General features: G+C 37.2%; 1 protein-coding gene across 1 annotated transcript; it reads left to right on the top strand.

Annotated features, from left to right (window-relative positions):
- The first annotated feature begins 12,591 nt into the window (after window positions 1-12,591).
- On the top strand, window positions 12,592-13,170 carry TMEM217 (transmembrane protein 217). Its single transcript, XM_044082076.1, has one exon. It carries the CDS (start codon window positions 12,592-12,594, stop codon window positions 13,168-13,170), a length of 579 nt encoding a protein of 192 aa, XP_043938011.1.
- Window positions 13,171-18,886: the final 5,716 nt, after the last annotated feature.

The raw sequence follows: 18,886 nt of genomic DNA, 5'->3' as shown, positions 1-18,886 counted from the left end.
AAATATGCCATATAAAAAGAAAGTTGAAAGAGTGTGTTTATTTTGTGAGGAGGAAGAGTGGTGAAACTCTGGAAATGTTCTTGTTAAAGAAAATGTTTTGAGAATGATAATGACATAAACAATATAGATATGAATATGATTATGTATGGATATTATAAGTACAAGAAGAAATAATATTTGGGAAGGGTAAATAATTTATTTTATGCAATATGGGTTATTTGAAGTGAATTACTGAAATTTTGTTTAATGGAAAATGGATTTTGGCAAATATGCTGTAAAAATTAGATTATGGTTGTGGAAGAAGGGGTGGAGGCAGTTATGGAAGAATATCAATGAGGATTTTGTAAGAAAAATGATAAATAATAAAAAATAAAAATGTGTATATGCCAGTAAAGACGTACATTTTGTTAATATGTAAATATTTTTGTTGTTGTGTTAAATAAAAGACCCCCACACTCTTTTCAATTGGTGCAGTGGGATTTTTGTATTACCAAATCAAGCTGATGGAACCTCAATTTAACATTTCAGTGATGGAAGAGAAAGGATATGGAAGACATGAGTTTAATAAATAAGTGAGTTATCCTAGGTCATAACAAGGAAGTGCTTTGCAATAAAAGAGAGATGATTGGATGACTAATGATAATAGAGAAAAAGCAGTAAATAAAAATGAAAGAAAACAGAGGCCCTGAGGGGAGAAGAAATAAAAAAGAGGAAGAAGAGAAGGAAACAGAAGAAAAGAATGTGCCCAAATTTAGAAGGAGGTGGGAAGGTTAGGTAGATGTGGAAGACTATTAATATAAACAATGGAGAGGAAATAGGGCACTCAAGGGAGCAAAAATATTAAAAACAGATCACTGTAAATAGTTTTAGTAGTTGATTGAATTATCAGGGGAACAACAATGTAGAGTTAATAAGGCCTTTTGAAACATGGGATAAATAAGAATGCTGTTATCCTTTAGGGGCGCGTAGGCAGGCAAATAGCATTTCTGGAATGTGAAGGAAGATAAGAACAGATTGTCATTAGCAAAATGTCAGTTTCTTGTAAGAGGCATGCCTGAGCTATACTATACGTTTGAATAATAAGAAGCAAAACTATCCCATGCTTCAAAAAGATTGTAATTCTAGATATTGGGCTGAGCCTTTGATGCTAATAAAATAGTAAACATATTATGGATGAAGACTAAAGGTCAGCCACTAGGGAACAGAAAAGTGCAGTATGCATGCAGAATGCAAGATAATTTGTTAAGTTGCGACAGTGCCTGTCATTGTGTTGTTTTATCGACTACTGCTGCCAGGTTTCCCTGAGAATCAGGTATTTTTTCAGCTTAACTTATTACACTTGAGTGACTCCTCCAGATGTTTCTGCACTTACATCCTACTGATGCATCTAGGCTTCAGATATTGCTTGTTCATATTTGCATTAATAATTCCAAAACCATGCTACATACAAAGTATTACAAATATTTAATCTTAAAGCTTACATAATGGCAAACACAACTGTAGTGATATTTGACCACTGTTTAGTATAGATAAAGAGTTATTAATTTTTGTTAAAATAATATTTATTTATATTGTCATAAATGTCCTGTTTTTCTAAATATTTTGGTAACCAGGTAACACAAATGGAACTGCTAAGTCTCAAATTAAAGCTCTCAATCGAATGAACAAAATGCTGCTGACAGTATGTGTATAACCTGAGTGGCTGCTGAGAGCTGCAATATTAAGTTCTTTACAAAATATTGCAAACTTATCGGTTACTGTTTTTACTGTGAACTATAAAATCCACTTTAAGATCTAGAACCTAAAGAATACTGCCATCATAAAATAGCTGTAACCACTATGATTCTAAAGATATGAACATTTGGTTGAAATGTGAGGATACAACCACAAAAAGAAGAAAATTACCAGACAGCCTTTGCCATCACATCAGGCTACTAAGGCACCTCAGCTACAGATGGGTGACTCTGCTGTGGACAAAACTAGTTCCTGTTGCTCCTGCTGGTGTAGTTCCTACAACTATCATGGATCTGAGATTAGACACATCATCTACGGCTATTGGAGTGCCCTTAGTGTGCAAGGGAAAGCCATTCTTGTCGATGCTGGGAGAAGAGGCAGAGAAAGACACTCTGGCCAGAAATCTATGGCCATCCCCAAGGCAAAAGCGGGTCTGTTTCTTCAGAAAGTCCTGTCAGAAAGAAACAAAAACTTAGACATATGTCTTCTTCCATCTCGGTTACTCTAGACAGGAGTGATTTATTGGGCTTAGCTCAGAGTTTAGTTCAGGCTCTTGACCCTTCCATTCTGACTGTTTCTGGCAAAAGCAAAAGGGATTCTTCATTTCCTGAAGAGATTCAAGAAAGTAAACCTCAAAATGATTCTGAAACAACAGGTTGGGTTTTGTCTCCACAGATTTCTGATTCAGTGTGGCTTCAGCCAGTCCCATTAAAGAATTATTTTTCTGTGAAAAAAAATCAACAAAAACATGCCTCAGCCTATTTTTTTAATCTCTTCTTCCCTTAAGCTGGCATGCAGCCCACTTACCTTTTTCTCCATCACTATCTGGTATGAGCCCACAGCCCTCCATGGGACAGGCCCTCCAGACTAAAGGACAGTCTGCTAAGTCTAAATGATTATTTACATGACTCCCCTCCCACTCTGGCAGTCCCTTAATCCTTCCAGAAAGTACAAGCCTCCATTTCTCTCTTTGGCAACAGATAGTTTCAGACAAATAGGTTCTGAGAGTCATCCATCAAGGCTACAAATGTCAGTGTGAGACTCTCTCTCCTTTTCAGGGGATTCCTCCTCACCCACCAGACCAAATTCTTCTTTTCCCTCCTGTCATTCAGCATCTGCTCTCTCCGGGGGTAATAGAAGCTTTCGCTCCTCCTCAGTTAAGAAAAGGGTTTTATTCCAGGATGCTTTTGGTACCAAAGAAAGCTTCTTGGAGACCAGTTCTGGATCTTTCCTTTCTGAATCTGTTTGTGATACTGCCAAAGTTCAAGATGTTATCACCTCACACTTCATTAGCCCTTATTCCCTAACTGAGTCTTCTGGTAACCTTAGATTTAAAAGATGCACTTCATCACATTCCTTTAGATCCAGAAAATGTTTAGCTCCTATGATAGACTACTGCAGACTGCAAGACATTCACATTTTTCAATACTTTGACAACGTACTCATCTTTGCAGAGTCTTTTACAAAGTAACAGAACTCTCTTACTTGCTAACGGGTCTTTTATATAGGCTAGGCTACCAGGAAAATATACAGAAGTCATGTCTGACTCCTTCTTACAGGATTGTTTTCCTGGATTGTCTCCAGGACACCTCTGCTCAAAGACTTTTCCTTCTTCAGAAAAAAATAGATCTGCATCTAGCTCTATTGTTGAGTTTTTCCACCTCATACTACTGTCTCAGCAAGGACATTCCTCAGGATTCTGTTAAATGTATGCTAATCATGATACCTCTCACAACAAGACTCCACATGAGAAAAATCCAGTTGTACCTGAAATCTTTATGGTCCCAGTATCAACATCCCCTGACATTTCAGATTCCAGTTTTGGAGTTTATGAAAAGGGTAATTTTTTTGGTGAAGACAACAAATTTTTCAGCTCCAGGTATCTCATTCTCCTTCTAGCTCCAACACAGTCTGTCACAATAGACACCTCAGACTTTGCTTGTGGAGCTGTCTCTATGGAGATAAATGTGTAGGGTCTTTGAAGCAAAAAAGACAAACTAAAGCACATAAACATAACATTTATATTATCTCTTATTAATGTTTTCAACTTTCTCAATCGCCTGTGGTCCAGTGACCTCTCCCAGTATTTACAGACAAAACCACAATGCTGTAATACTTAAACAACCCAGGGAAAACAATACATTTCAAATAAGTAAGACAAAGCAGGCTTATTTCGATATTTATAATATTTCCTGGTACATCTTTTTCCATTTGATAATAGATACTTGCATTCTTTTTTTAGTGTTTGATCATTAGTTAAGTAACAATCTGATTGTATCTAGAAGTTTAACTTTCGACCATCTGTTAATCACTATTATCTCTGAAGTAATTTTGCATTCCTTGTTTCTGATTCTTTCTTTATATCTTTTTTAATTCATATCCCTCATTTCTTCCCATGTTTTGGCTAAAGTTATCCAAAGATATTTAATTTCATTAGTTACTTACCCCAAGAAATGATATAGTGATGCACTGACAGTATCACGCTTGTTCAGAATTAACATTTTATTTTTGTTATTGTCGAAATGTAGCCCAGATATTATTTCAAAAGTATGAATCAATCTGTAAGTCTCTGTCATTGCATTATTAATGCCAGTTATAGACAAAGTAATGTAATCTGCAAATAGCATTATTTTAGATTTGTATTCATCTTCCAGATTAACTCCTTTTATGTGCAGATTTTGTTTTATTGCCAGAGCTAGGACCTCTATAGACAGTGCAAATAAAGTAGGAAAAAGGGGACATAGATGTTTAGTGCCCTTTTTATTTCCAGTGATTCAGAAAGAAGGAAAATCTCCCATTTTTATATATGCTTTATTGTGATAATACAGATTTTAATAGTAAAACAAATTTATTTGATACATCACAGATGTTCAATATCTTATAAGCAATCATATCTAACCTTTTCCACATCTAGACTCATGAAAGCAGTGTCCATGCTGTTTATATTCATAATATCCATTAATGTTAACATTAATTTGATATTGTCGTGGATCTGTCCATTATTTATACTTATGAAGACTAGTAATTGTTTATCAAGTTAGCCATGAGATCCTTTATTCTATCTACTAAAACAGGCATAACTATGTTGTAATCTGTATGTAACTGAGAGATCAGTCTGTATGCAGGACAAATCTGACAGATTTTTATTTTCTTTTGGAATGAGGGTAATTAAAGAGTATTGCCAGGAGGAGGTATTAATTGAGCTATTTGAATAACTGTCAGAGTGGTCTGAAAAAGTAGTAATACATTAATTGGTAACATTTTATACATTTTTGGAATAACATCAAAATCAGCTGCTCCAGTTTCAGTAATTAGAAGAATTTCTTGGTTACACTCAAAAAAAGCCTTCCTGTGAGTATCAAACATGAAACCCTTAATTCTGTCCTTGATGAACAGGTATTATATGGCCCATCAGCTGCTGTCTTGAATAGATGTGATGGAAGGTAATTCAGGGCTTTCCCCAGATTTTTCAGCTCTCCTTTTCAAAGTTTACTAAGAGTTTTCCTTCCAATTCAGGACTGTTTTTCAGAAAGTAAAATAAGCAGTCAGAGCAACTGTCTGGTAGGTAGACCTATACCTTGTATCACAACTGATTGTTAATGACCATATAGCAAGTTATTTATCCAGTTAATTATTGATGGGTTGATTTTGCATTTTAAGCAGATAAATGTAGCAAAGCATCAGAAGCCTTAGCCAGGGGCATTGTGGGTAGAGACTTGGCTCAAGAGTTTTTGGCTGGCGGAAACTATATAACGGCTGAGCCGGTTCCGAGGATTTGAACAAATTCCTGTCTGTCAAGAATGAATGAAGATTGACAACACAGATGGAATGTTATGGTGAATACATAACTTCTTTTTACTAAGTTTTATTCACATTTGTTCATGTTCTATTGTTGATCCTTCATCAGTTCCTGATATTTATACACTCCCTCTTGCTCAAGTTATTTTATATCACATTATTGTCTCAAACTGATGTTTTTCTGGTGCTGCAGTTTTCCTGCTTTGAAGGTTGCTTTTGCACATTTATCAAGACCAAATGACATTCTTATATCATCTGAAAAAGTTTTGACAACTTGCAGTTGCACTTTCACTTCCTCATCTGATGAGCTATACAGTTTTAAATCATCAACAAAGAGAAGATGAGAAGTCTTTACACTTTGTTGTTTTCTAGGAGCCAAATTATAGCCATCGCCTAAGCTGTTAAGTAGACAGCTTAATGGGTTAAGGGGAAGGCAGAACAGCAGCGGTGACAAGACAGTCACCCTGGAATATCCCCCTTTGGATTTTGTTCCCTGGAATAATAATTTGTCCTTTATCATGGCTTAATTGCAAAGTGGTCTGCCAGTGTTTCATGGTCACTGTAATGTAGTTGATTAGTATCTTATACATTTTAAGCACTCTTTTATCCACGAATGTGGGATACTATAAAATGTTTTTTTTTGTAGTCAATCCATGCCATACTTCCCCTTTCTACAGTTCCCCACTATGACTTTACTTAACAGCAAATTATCCTTTGTTCCATATGACTTTTTTTATTGCCCTTTTATTCTGCTGCCATAATTGAGTTTTCTTCTAAATGACTATAAACTCTGTCGGCATCAATTCCCATGTATAGTTTATATGTCATCGGAAGGCAAGTTATTGGTCTATAGTTTTTAGGGTAGCTTGCAGGTTCACTCTTAAGTAGGAGCATTGTTTTTACTGTGGCCCAGCCAGGTTGGTGTCTGTTCAGGGTGCGCATATAAATAGTTCTTACTCATAGCTAAATCTTTGTGCAGAGATGTTAATACTTTTAACCAGAAGTTAGGTACTGCATCTGGTCCTGGGGTTTCCAACTGGAGGCTTTTCTCTCTGGCTGTTACTTCATCCCATTTCATATCCTGTACCTTTAAATTTCTTATTCTTTTACTTCTTCTATCCATTTAGAATATTTATGTTCCACAGGAATAGATACATACATACTTCTCCAACATGTGTCTATTTCTTCTTTTTTTGGTGGTCTTTCAATTCCTTTTACCTTATTTTCCAATTCTCTGTCAAACTTTTTTAGGTCATCAATAAATTGCATATTTTGTACTTTTCCTTTATATTTATCTGTGTATCTTCTAAGTTTTTCCACCTGTGCTGAAAATTTTAGCTTGTTATTTGCAATAGTGCATGATAGATGCTCATCTGTTCTAATACTGCACATTGCTTTTATTTTGTCTATCTTTCTTAGTATTTTTGTTGATCTGTTCCCTCTTCTATACTCTTCTAACAGTGACACTTGTCTTAACTGCTTTATAGTTTTCTCTGTTCGATACTTCCTTGATGGTATTCGATTTTTCCCCTTCTTTTCCCTCACTACCTTGTGTTCTTGTGGTAGAATTTTATCAGTTATTAATTTAGCTGCACAGTAATATATCCTGTTTACTTTAGTTATATCGCATGGCTTTCTATGGACAGTCCTAATTGCTGTGTTCATTTGTTTTATCAAGCTTCTGACTTTCTGTTTTTTATTGACCATCTGCAGTGTATTTCTTTCACTGATCTTAATATGTCTACCTCTATTAAATCAAGCAACTCTTCTCTTAGCTTGTTTCTTCTAAACTGAGGGCACATTTTTTTTGTTTTCTATTTCCTGTGGGCATTCTATATAAAGTTCTACTGCATCTTCCTATGGCACGTTCTCTTCAGTTTCATCTTGTGCCATCCATTGCTGTCGTATGGGAATTCACTGGCCTATCACTCTTCAACATTAACTGCGTCAGAGTTACCACAGTTTCCTGTTCCTTCCCTTGCTGTCCAGCTTCAAGTGAACATTTATACTAGTTTCATGTGGAAGGCTCCAAACTATCTTCATATGGCACCTGACCAATTCCTTCCCATTCCACTGGTTTCCCCTTAATTTGGATATCGATTGCTCTATCCTGTTGTGGTGCTTTCTGAATAAGATTTTCTACACTGAATCCTTCACTTCGCAGGTGCTCCATAACCTTAATTTCTATTTCTTTAACTTCCCCATTACTAATCTCCTTTTCTACTTTTCCTCTTTGTCTTCTTATTTTTTGTATTGTAAAGTTTTCCATGTCCAGATTCCTTTGCCTGTATTTCTCTTCAAATATCTTTGGTGCTGCTCTTTTTGTATTGGTAAGTTTTGTTTTCTCCTTTGCATAAATATGACACCATATTAAATCTCTTTTCCTTTCCCATGTCCGTATTTCTTCTTCAGATGTCTCCTGATCTTCCTACTTGACCTTACGTCGTGGACTCGCTCCATCTTGCTGTGATGTAACCTATGTTAGACTTTCTACACCAAATCCTTTACTTTGCAGGCACTCCATAGCTTCAACGTCTATTTTTGTATATATTCATGACTGTGCACTTTATCTGATGTGATTTAAAGAATACAAAGCTGAAATGTGATGCAAGTTAGCTATGTTATGCAAGAATGCATAAATATGAGCACAGCACTGTACAGAAATGTTCTGACTTGCTGTGTCCATTCCTGCATATTAGATGAGGACCAATGGTCCACAGCACTTCCATGACCTAAAAAAGAAGACCCTACCCAGCTATTTCCCATTTCTCAACAAACTTGTGCTTTGAGGCGACATACATCCCAACCCTGGACCTTCTTCTCCCTCTCATAATTCCCCTAACTCAACACAGTCCCTCAGCTTTACCACAATTAATTTCCAAAGCATTAGAAACAAAATTCCACTACTGCACGGATGGCTGAATCAACATAAACCAGACTTGACTGCCATCATGGAAACCTCGCTAAAACCATACATCAAAGATTCTGAATTTCTACCCCCAAACTACTCCTGCCTTCAAATTGATTGACTATATAAAAAAGGTGGCAGTATTGCCCTACTATTCCCAAGCTCCTTTACAGTAAGCCCATATTCCAAATCCACTTCTCCACTGCAGAGCTACTTATTCCCTTCCTAAAACTCTGTGATTACAAAAGCCTTTTCATCATAGTCATATACATCCCCCAGGCAATAATACTCCTATTCTCAAAGAAATTCTTGTCTGGACAACAAACAATATTAAAAATGAAACCATCATCCTAGGTGACATCAATATTAACTGGCTAGATATTTGCAGTAATAACCCCTCTACAGATATTACCCTTCACAGCTGATCCCCAACATTACTACACCAAACATCAAAGAAAATAAAGGCTCAACCTTGGACTGGATCTTGGCTTCCGACCTTGAAGAATTACCACCTCAGCGACTCTCCCAAATAGCATTAGTAATCACTCTCCAGAATTCACAATACGTAAGCCCACTTCCATACCAAATATACACCAATATAGATACACAAGAGATCTATCCCATTTCTCCCCAAACACCTTCAATAACATCCTGCAGAGCACTAACTGGAACCCACTAAAACTTCTCCCACTCAATGAAGCTCTAGAATTCTTTAATTCTACATTTCTTAAGATCCTAAATAGTCTTGCCCCACTCCGGTTAAAAACGATTAAGGTAAAACATGCAATTTGGCTTACAAAGTCCACAAAGCAAGCTATGTCCTCTAGGGATAAAGCCTGGCAAAAAAACAAAACATTGACTAACCTCAGTCAATATAAACAACTTCGCAATCAGGCGAAACACCTAGTTATCAATAATAAAAAGTAATACTTCCAGGCTATCCAAGACCAACATAGACTAAACCCCAAGAACGTCTGAGGAGCAATCAACTCCCTTCTCCACCCTGGAACTAACAAGCCATGTTCAAACCCAGAAAAAACACCCGCCGAGATAGCTTCCCTCTTTAACACATACTTTATTGACACCAAGAAAAACTTACTACCACCTTCCCATCTATTATAACTGACCAGCCTGGAACTCCACCTGTGCATTCCTCTTCAAATCCTCTACCACCTTTCACACTAAAACCCATACTCACTTCCACTATCAGAAAACTTCTTCACAAACTCAAACCCTGTACCAATGCCCCTGAAACATATCCACAGAATACTTACAAATCTCATTTTTCTCCATCGCATATCCAATAAGCATCCTCTTGAAGAAATCAATTCAGGAATCCTGCATAACTGATATCTGCTAAAACGCATTCATCCTTCCACTTCAAAAGGGCGGCAACAACTCTGACATCTCAAATTTCTGTCCTATTGCCATTCTTTCCCCAATCTCCAAAATACTTGAAATGTATTCACACTCAGTTCCTCAATTGCCTGGTACAACACCAACTCCTCTCCCCCACTCAACATGGCTTTAGGCCCAGACATAGTACTAACACTGCCCTCATTTCCTTCCTCAACACAATAAATAGAGCTCGAGATGCCGGTTCCTTAGTCTCAGCATTCTTCCTGGATTTATCTAAGGCATTTGACACTATTTCCCACTCCCTCCTGCTTACCAAACTCTCTAATCTCGGTCTAGCTCCCCCTACCTTACAGTGGTTTACTAACTATCTCAGTAATAGGCAACAATCTACTAAATGGCAACACTCTTCCTCCCCTTTCATAACTACACATACAGGTGTCCCCCAAGGTTCAGTACTGGGAACTGGGACCCCTTTTATTAAGCATATTTATCAACAACTTTCATTCCTCTCTCACTCACAGTAGTGTTATCCTTATCCAATATGCAGATGACTCAACTATCATCTGCTCTGCTAAATCTACAGCTGCACTACAGACCCTCACCCAAGAAGCATTCACTTCCACCGAAACCTGGATGTCCCAGAACCATCTCGCTCTCAACCCCAACAAAACAAAACTTTTATTATTTATCTCCACAAAGTGTAGCCCTGTTGACAAGTCACTATTCTCCATTCGCTCCCAAAATAACACCATCATTGAAGTCGTCCCCAGTACCAAATTGCTTGCTGTCATCATCGATGATAAATCAGCTTTCGGCCTTCACATCTACAGCAACATCAAAAAAACCATCAAAAACTTGGTGCCCTGTATAGGCACAACTATTTTCTTAGCTTCTCTGCAAAAAAGGCTCTGGCCTCATCGTTCTTCATCCCAACACTTCTGTATGGTGCTCCCATACTCACCAATTTATAGTCCTCCTTTGAGAACAAACTTATACTCTTGCTATAACAAAGTAGCTAAATTTGCTACAAATGCTAAATTTTCTACCCATCACTGTTCCTCTCTGCATCAACTAAATTGGCTCGAATCCCCACACTATCTCACTTTTCTACAATTAACTATGGCCCATAAGCTGATCTACTACCCAGACACCTGCTCTTTCCTCTCCTCCATGCTCACCGTTTGCTATCCTAACTGACACCTCAGGTCCGAAAACAAAATGTTACTGTCCATAGAGAAACATAAGCTCTCAGCTGGTCAAATGTTGTATTCCTATACTATCTCTAAGGCATGGAATAATTCCCCCCTTCACTCAGGACTATCAACAATCCTGCCTCCTTTAAAAAATTCCTCAAACTACACCTCTTCTCACATTGATTATGCTCCTGTTCCCCAACATACAACTCCAACTCCAGATTTCCCTCCCTGGTGTTATACCTCTAACTATCACTCCCTTACCTTCACTCTACCTTCCTACTACTCCCCCCTGTCACTTTACTCTTTTATTTCCCTCCTCAGCCATTTTCATCCCATTCTACTCTTACACTGTCCTTAACTCCCCACGGCTATGAACCTCACAGTTACACCACATTCTTGCATTATGAATCTTGTTAGATATATATTAATTCATGCATCACTTGAATATATGCCATTTATTACTTCTACATTTATATGATTGTAATTTTTTACTGTTGTTTTATTCTCAGTTCATTCAATGTAATAGTACTGCTCGATTGCTGTGTCATGTGTATTAATGTTTTCTTTGTATGTAATTATGGAGAGCTTTTCTACCCAGGCTTCCACTGAAAATGGGCTCCTTCCAGGCCCAGTGACTTTCCCGGTTAACTCTGACAGAATGTTGTGTGTTTGGCATTGTGCGTTACACAGTGCACAAGATTTTCATTGGGCTCTTAGTGCGCTCTTGCAATGGGAGTGCACTGTCTGCTCTGTTGTTGATCCATACTTGCATGTGTCCTGCTGCTGAACATTTTAGTAAGTGTCTGGTTACTGTGTCTTAAGAGATCTACAATGTGCAAAGATGTTGTAAGTAGCAAAGTAAAGTTTTGAAAGCACGAATAACAAAAGTATGCATTTAATGGGTCAGTTGTCCCTGCACTTCCAATGTTCCCAGTGCTTAAATTCATAGGATTCATAGGGATTTTAAGGCAATTCATTCTCATCTACATGTATGCCTTGCCAGTAGCCACCATTAGGCTATAACTCCTTACTTTAGAAGGGCTAGGCCAGTCAAGTCTGGGATGAATTTGTGGGTTCCCATAATGGTAGGGGTATTGCACTGCTTAACCTGCAGGGACAGTCTGTTGCAGAGGTGGAGGAGGTGTTTTGTGATAAATTTGTCTCTTTGTTGTATTCTATTTATTTGTTGGTGAAGATTTAGGTCCCTGCTTTTGGTATTTGTGGAGCAGTTAGACTTGTGGAGATGCAAGAGTTGGCATGGAAGACGAGGCAAAGATCTCGCCACTGTAGTCTGTAAGATACTGAATAAAGGGAAGTAATGGACTAAATATTCCAACTCTGAGGATACAGAGCATCACATTGTATTTAAATTGTTAACGAATGGGGACTGATATGCAACAAAACTGGGCAATATTTCTGAAATTACAGAAATTTCAGTTGATTTCATTCATTGTGGCAGTTTCTCAAGATCTACTTGAATTTGAATTCAGTGGCTGCTTCATTCCAAATTTCATTTTGTTTTCTATTTTTGTGAATTTGTTATGTTTCAGATTCCATTCTGAGTGTTCAATATTTCTGAAGTTAAAAACAGAAAAGATGAAGAATTCCTTTGCAGAAGGCTGCTGTGGAATGTCCCTGAGAAGTGGCAGCATTGTTGCAGGATTGTACATGATCGTTGTGTGTGCTATATACAGCGTATTTGAGTCAGGACATTTACAGAAAGCATATTACACCATCAACATAACTGAAAATGCCGAAGTTAGAGCAAAACTGTCAGTCGTCTTAGTGTATTACTACACTTCTTTAGCTTTAGTTGGCATTACATTTGTTGTCTGCGTACTTCTTATTGTTTCTGCTTTTCTGAAGCTTGTTGCTGGACTAATAGGTGTTATCACCTGGATTATTATTTATGAAATATTGAATGTAATTCTCTTAGCACTGACGAGTTCCACAATGTATGTGGCAAATTTTAAACTAAGGCCAATTGAATGGTTCGGTCTCAGTGCCAGACTGATTTCAGATATTTTCTGGTTGATATTCATAGTGTCTTACACATTGGAAGTTTACAGTGGCATAAAGACTCCTAATTCTCCAGAAACAGAAAAAATGCAAATGTTGGAAAAAAATAAAACTCCATTGTCTAGCTACAACAGAGTCTGTGAAACAGCAGTTTAACAGCTGAAGAAATGCAAGGATTGTTTGATACTATAGCAGAAAAAAAACTCTTTAATTCTGTAGTTATACTAACAACTGATCCGGTTAAATAATGGTCATCCACTGCATTAAATTTATACATACATTATTGTTTTTACTTCTGTGTTATATTTTTCCATAGTATGAAATGTTTTTTTTTTTTTTTGAGATAGGAGCTGGACTGTGTAACAATGGCCCCTTTTCTGCCATGACCTAATTCCAAGGACATAAGCAAGCACTAACACAGCAACATAAGAAGTCTCATGTCAACAGGACAGTCTTATCTTTGACATTATTTAACCAATTGCAAAATACCTTCAAAAATAAACGTTATCCAGGATTTTTGGTTTGAAGGCGTAGAATAGTGACTTTGGATAAAAGAACCGATGAAAAATATTGTAGTTGTTCAAGGTAAATGTACAACAAAAGAGGCAGTATTTTGTTACCTGAGAATCTTACTTTCAGAGGATTCTTGTATTGGGCAGCACATTCTAGGCTTATCTTTTTACCAGTTATTGGTTTTCAGGTGGTTTTCTGAAGTTGTGACGTCATCTTTGTACATGATACTTCTTGCCAGAACAGTATGGGCTATGTCTGCTTGGACTTCTGTGTGGACACTTGTCTTCATAATATATCTATCTATATATATATATATATATATATATATATATATATATATATATATATATATACATATACATACATACATACATACACTCAAACATATAGATTGATACAGATGTGTGTGTATGTACAAATGCACACACACACACATAATATATATATAGATCGGTATATATATATATATATATATATATATATATATACATATCGATCTACTTCAGTAGATTAAAGTAACATAATACTGGAGTTTAATATGCCAAGATGAAAAGATTGCAGATGAATGTTAAGGATACTGAAAATGTTAAAAATCAAAAACCTAAAACACGTGTCCGGACGCACCATGGAGATTGATCTGAACTCAGACAAATAACCTGCACATTAAAACACATCAATAAAAATATATATGTACCCCACACACCCTGCAAATTATATATACCAACTCGGAGCTCGCACTACAGTGGGGAAAATGGTAAATTTCCCATTCCTCCCTGTACCGCAATCTCTGTTTATAACCCTTAAACATGTAAAATTTTTCTCTTACATATTATGTTTAACTTAAGAAGATGTTTTCCTAAGTCCAGCTCAATCTCCATCCAAAACCTCTATGGAGACCCTGAAGTTTTTGGTTAGAATTCTCTGAGGTGTCTCAAGTTGCTGCAGGTCCCTGGTAAGGTACATACCAAAGGGAGCATTGTACTCAATTACTGGCCTGATGAGGGTCGCGTATAGGGGAGTTATGACTTCTTTTGCTCTTGTGGAAGTGTCTCTGATAATAAGGTATGCGACTTAGAATGCTTTTCTAACCATAGCAGACACATGGCAGTCATGTTTAGGCTACAGTCAAGTTGTGTTCCCAAGTTTGTCACTACTGAGTTGTTGCTTAGGGTATTATTATTTATATGATAGTATGCATGGATATAATTTTCACAGAAGGGGATGATAATGCATTAGTTAGCATTTAGGTTGAATCCATGGCTTTGGCACCAATCATTGGTTTGTGTAAGTCCCTGTTGAAGTATATTGACATTGTTTGGGCATTCAGTGATTGCACCTAATTTACTGTCGTCAGCAAACTCAGTCAGCCACAGCCCCTCTGTTTTGGTCTGAATTTCTTAGAAGTGTATTCCAAACAATAGGGTACCAGCATTGAACCTGTAGAACTCCACTGGTGACAGGTCTGCTGGTAGAGGTAAATATCTATATGTGTGTGTGTGTGTGTGTGTGTGTGTGTGTGTGTGTGTGTGTGTGTGTGTGTGTGTGTGTGTGTGTGTGTGTGTGTATATATATATATATATATTGTGTGTGTGTGTGTATATATATATATATATATATATATATATATATATATATATATATATATATATATACATACACACACACACACACACACACACACACACACACACACACACACACACACACACACACACATACACACACACACACACACACACACATATATATATATATATATATATATATACGCATATATACCTACACACATATATATATATGGATCTACATCTAATGATCGAAATTACATATAGCTAAAACTTAAATTGCTGAGACCAGTTTGCCGAAAGTGTTATTAGCTGAAAATACACTTTGCCGAACGTCAAATTGCCGAATTGGAACTAAAAAGCAGTTCCGGCATGTTTAGTATATAAAGAACACTGGTTTGCTCTAAATCATACACCATACCTGCCTACATCATGGTGAATATGGCACATGACTCACCCAGAACCTTAGGATGTATATACAGTATGCAGAAGGAGGTAGGGACGTGCTCGTTATTGAAAGATTCGTGTACCATCCGAATAAAAGTACAAAGAGGAAATGTATTATTTTCCCCACTGTAGTGCGATCTCGGAGTTAGTATATTTAAGTAGGGGTTGTGTGCGGGGTGCAGCCCCCCACATGGGGGGTCCAGGGGATTGCAGCCCCCCTGCACAATAGTGTTTAAACTATTTAATTTAAATAAAATGACAGAAAATTGATGCAGGGGTTGGTGGTGTGCAGTGTCATCTTTGGCAGTTGTTGTTTCAGCAATATGAGTTCAGCAAAGTGTTGTTCGGGTGTTTAGGTTTTCGGCAGTTTGAAATTTTGGTTTACAGTCACCAGTAACACCAGTAAGGATAGAAAGAGAGTCTAAGAACTTGGGGAAGGGTAAAAATTAAGCCTTTAGAATATTTATCTACAATATCAAAGCAGCCTAAGTAAAGAAAAACATGCAAAAAGTGGGAGTAACATCTTAATTGCTGACCATTTTCCATATTACTGTTCCTAATTACTATCTGTTTTTAATTGCTTATTTTGCCTATTTAGAAATACTGTATTTCCAAAAGGGAGTGATATCATATTCATAAAATTTCAGGGTAAAGACTTTATAGGTTCATAAGTAGTTCGTAGGCAGTTACTTCAAATTGTTCTGCTTTCAAAGGCAAAGGAGCAGTTGCTTCTTATATTTTAGTCAAAAGTAATTTTAATATCATTTTATGCCATAATGTATGAAAAAAATAAAATATCCTTTTAAAAAAATGCACAGCCCTTTTTCCACCAGACATTCTTCATATGGATCACTGCTGCAGTACCCTAAGCCAATGGGTTATGTCCTGCTAAAGATATAACAGCTAGACAGTTTCTAAATGTTCAAGGCACCTTCCGTGTGCCCAAACCATTAGTCAGCTTGAGCTGAGATGACTAAAAGACAGGTTTGGAGACCAACCTCGTAGAACATTCCTGCTGCTGAAGAGCATGCTCCTCTGCAGGCTTTCAGGGATCAACAGTCAGCTAATGTTGTTCCATTCTTGTTTACTTTTAATAAAATAAATTGTATTTTGTATGTAAAATGATAATTTTAAAGCTGGAAAAATGTTTTAATAATTATTGCATTACTTTTAATTACTTTTAAATGAGAGCATCACTTTTTACTTTATTGAGTTACCATATTTTTGGTAAAATGTTAACATTTATTTTAAATTAGTTTTTCACAGGTGAAAGTTGTTTAATTTACCTTTTGGGGTATGGAAGAAGTGTTTAAAGTGCTTTTTACTATGTTTTATAGGGGAAAAGTTACTTTTTTACTACTTACATATTTTACTGACTACTGCTCCCAGGCTTTCCTGGGAATCAGGCATCTTTTTCAGCTTAACCATGGAATAACCGTCCCTGTTCCTTGTTTCTTCCTTCTTCTAGCTATATAAGGAAGAAAATGACTAAACAGGCTGCTAAAGTGCCATAGCCACAGGTGGGTGGCTGTGCTGTGCCTACAACACAATGGTTTCCTCAAGCCATTCATTTTTTCCTTGCCTGCTGCTGCTATAGACCCTAAAGCAATCATGGGCTGGGGATTAGACATGTCCTCAGCAGCCAATGGAGTGCCCTTGCCAGGCAAAAGAGAGCCACTCTTGTCAGTCCTGGAAAAATGGGCACATAACACTCTGCTTGGCCAAAAAGCAATGACCGCCCCTAGAAAGTTTTTTTTCCTGGCAAAACTGGGTATATTACTGTGACGGTCCTCCATATCAGGGCCTGTAATGAAGAAACCTCAGTCCTCACCACTGGCACTATTGGCAGATGTTCACTGGGAGGATAACAGGTAGACACACAGTATCTCCAAATGCAACTCTCTGCATCACACACAGTCAAGCACAATTTCCCTTAATAGCACCCAGGGAACATGGGGCTGGTTCCTCTCTCTTTCTCTAGATCTCCATTAAGACTCCCCACTGGCACAGCTATAGAGTTGAGTCCTTAGCCAGGGTTCCAAGCCGAGTCCACACTCTTTCTGTTCAACCAGTATGTCGTATCCCTACTCAAGTAACTGACACACACACTCTTTGAGATTTGATTTGTGCACATACTCACATACACACCTGGAAAAGGCTGGTGCAGGTTTGCTAGCTATGCCCCCTTTTGCCCAGACAATAAGGTAATTATCACTGCCACCATGGTAGTTTGACCAAGAGCAAGGCTATTAGGAGTGGCCCACACAGTGTCACCAAATAAATATGCAAGTACTCTCAAAACTTAAATATCTCTACAAAAATCAGCCATAATGAAAGGTTTAAATATATTTAATAATAAATAATAAAAGAACAAGACATTACTAAATATCTATTCATGGTGATATCAGAATTCAAAATCACAGGAAATAACACTGAAGGACAGACCCAGACAAATAAAGAAAAACAATATCTAAACTAAGCTTTACTATATTCCTGACAGAATCTAAGACAATTATACTATTCCCTAATAACTTACTTAATAGAGCAAGGCAGATGACGTGGAACATGTTTCTTCTTGTTGTCAGGCCCAAGACAGAATGCAGAATGCTCGTTCTCACTAAGAGTTCTCAAAATCATATCTAAAATATTACCTCTGGGATAGCTTGAAGAATGACATCTCTTCTGGTCATTTGACTTCTATTTCCCATGCAAACCCCCATTGCTACAAACCGGTAAGACTTAGCACCTGCCTGTAAAAATACACACCCAAGGGCTTTTGCTCAGCTCTGTGGCAGGTGCTCAAAGTCATAAAACAACTGCACACATCCACACTTCCAGAGTAGTAATTAGTTCACCCCAAAGACAATACCGAAAGTTCCTAGTACACACTTTGTGTCTCTGGCTGCACTGAAACCTGTGAGATAGCATCTTTATGGCCTAGCCTATAAAGTGATTTAATTTCATATATATTTTAAAGTTAGCTGGACTGAGGTTAACCTCCTGATTTCCAGTTTCCTCTGTTAAAATATGTACATTTAAACAGTTACAATAGTGCATGTACATTTCTATTCTCTCCAGTAATGCACACTGTGGATACATTTCAAACACAAGCACTGTACAAGTACAACACAAACATCTGTAGAAATCAGTTTGATATACACATGGCATACAGTTCTAATAAATTTGTAACACCAGCATCTTGTATAAATCAGTTTAATATTCACAAATGGCATATAATTATTTACAAAATTCCAGCTAGCTGTGCTGGCAGGGTTCATATTATATGATGGAACACTAGAAATAACGAACGATCTATTATCGAACCCAAATGCACGAAACCACAAAAT

The sequence above is a fragment of the Protopterus annectens genome, chromosome 9.part0 (genome assembly GCF_019279795.1).
Source record: "Protopterus annectens isolate FY-2018-M chromosome 9.part0, PAN1.0, whole genome shotgun sequence".
Classification (NCBI taxonomy): domain Eukaryota; kingdom Metazoa; phylum Chordata; order Ceratodontiformes; family Protopteridae; genus Protopterus; species Protopterus annectens.
The sequence above is the reverse complement of the archived record's forward strand: the minus strand, read 5'-3'. Positions and strand labels throughout refer to the sequence as shown.

Bases quoted from the DNA above. Each gene is read 5' to 3' on its own strand.
- TMEM217 (XM_044082076.1), top strand. From the start codon at position 12,592: ATGAAGAATTCCTTTGCAGAAGGCTGCTGTGGAATGTCCCTGAGAAGT.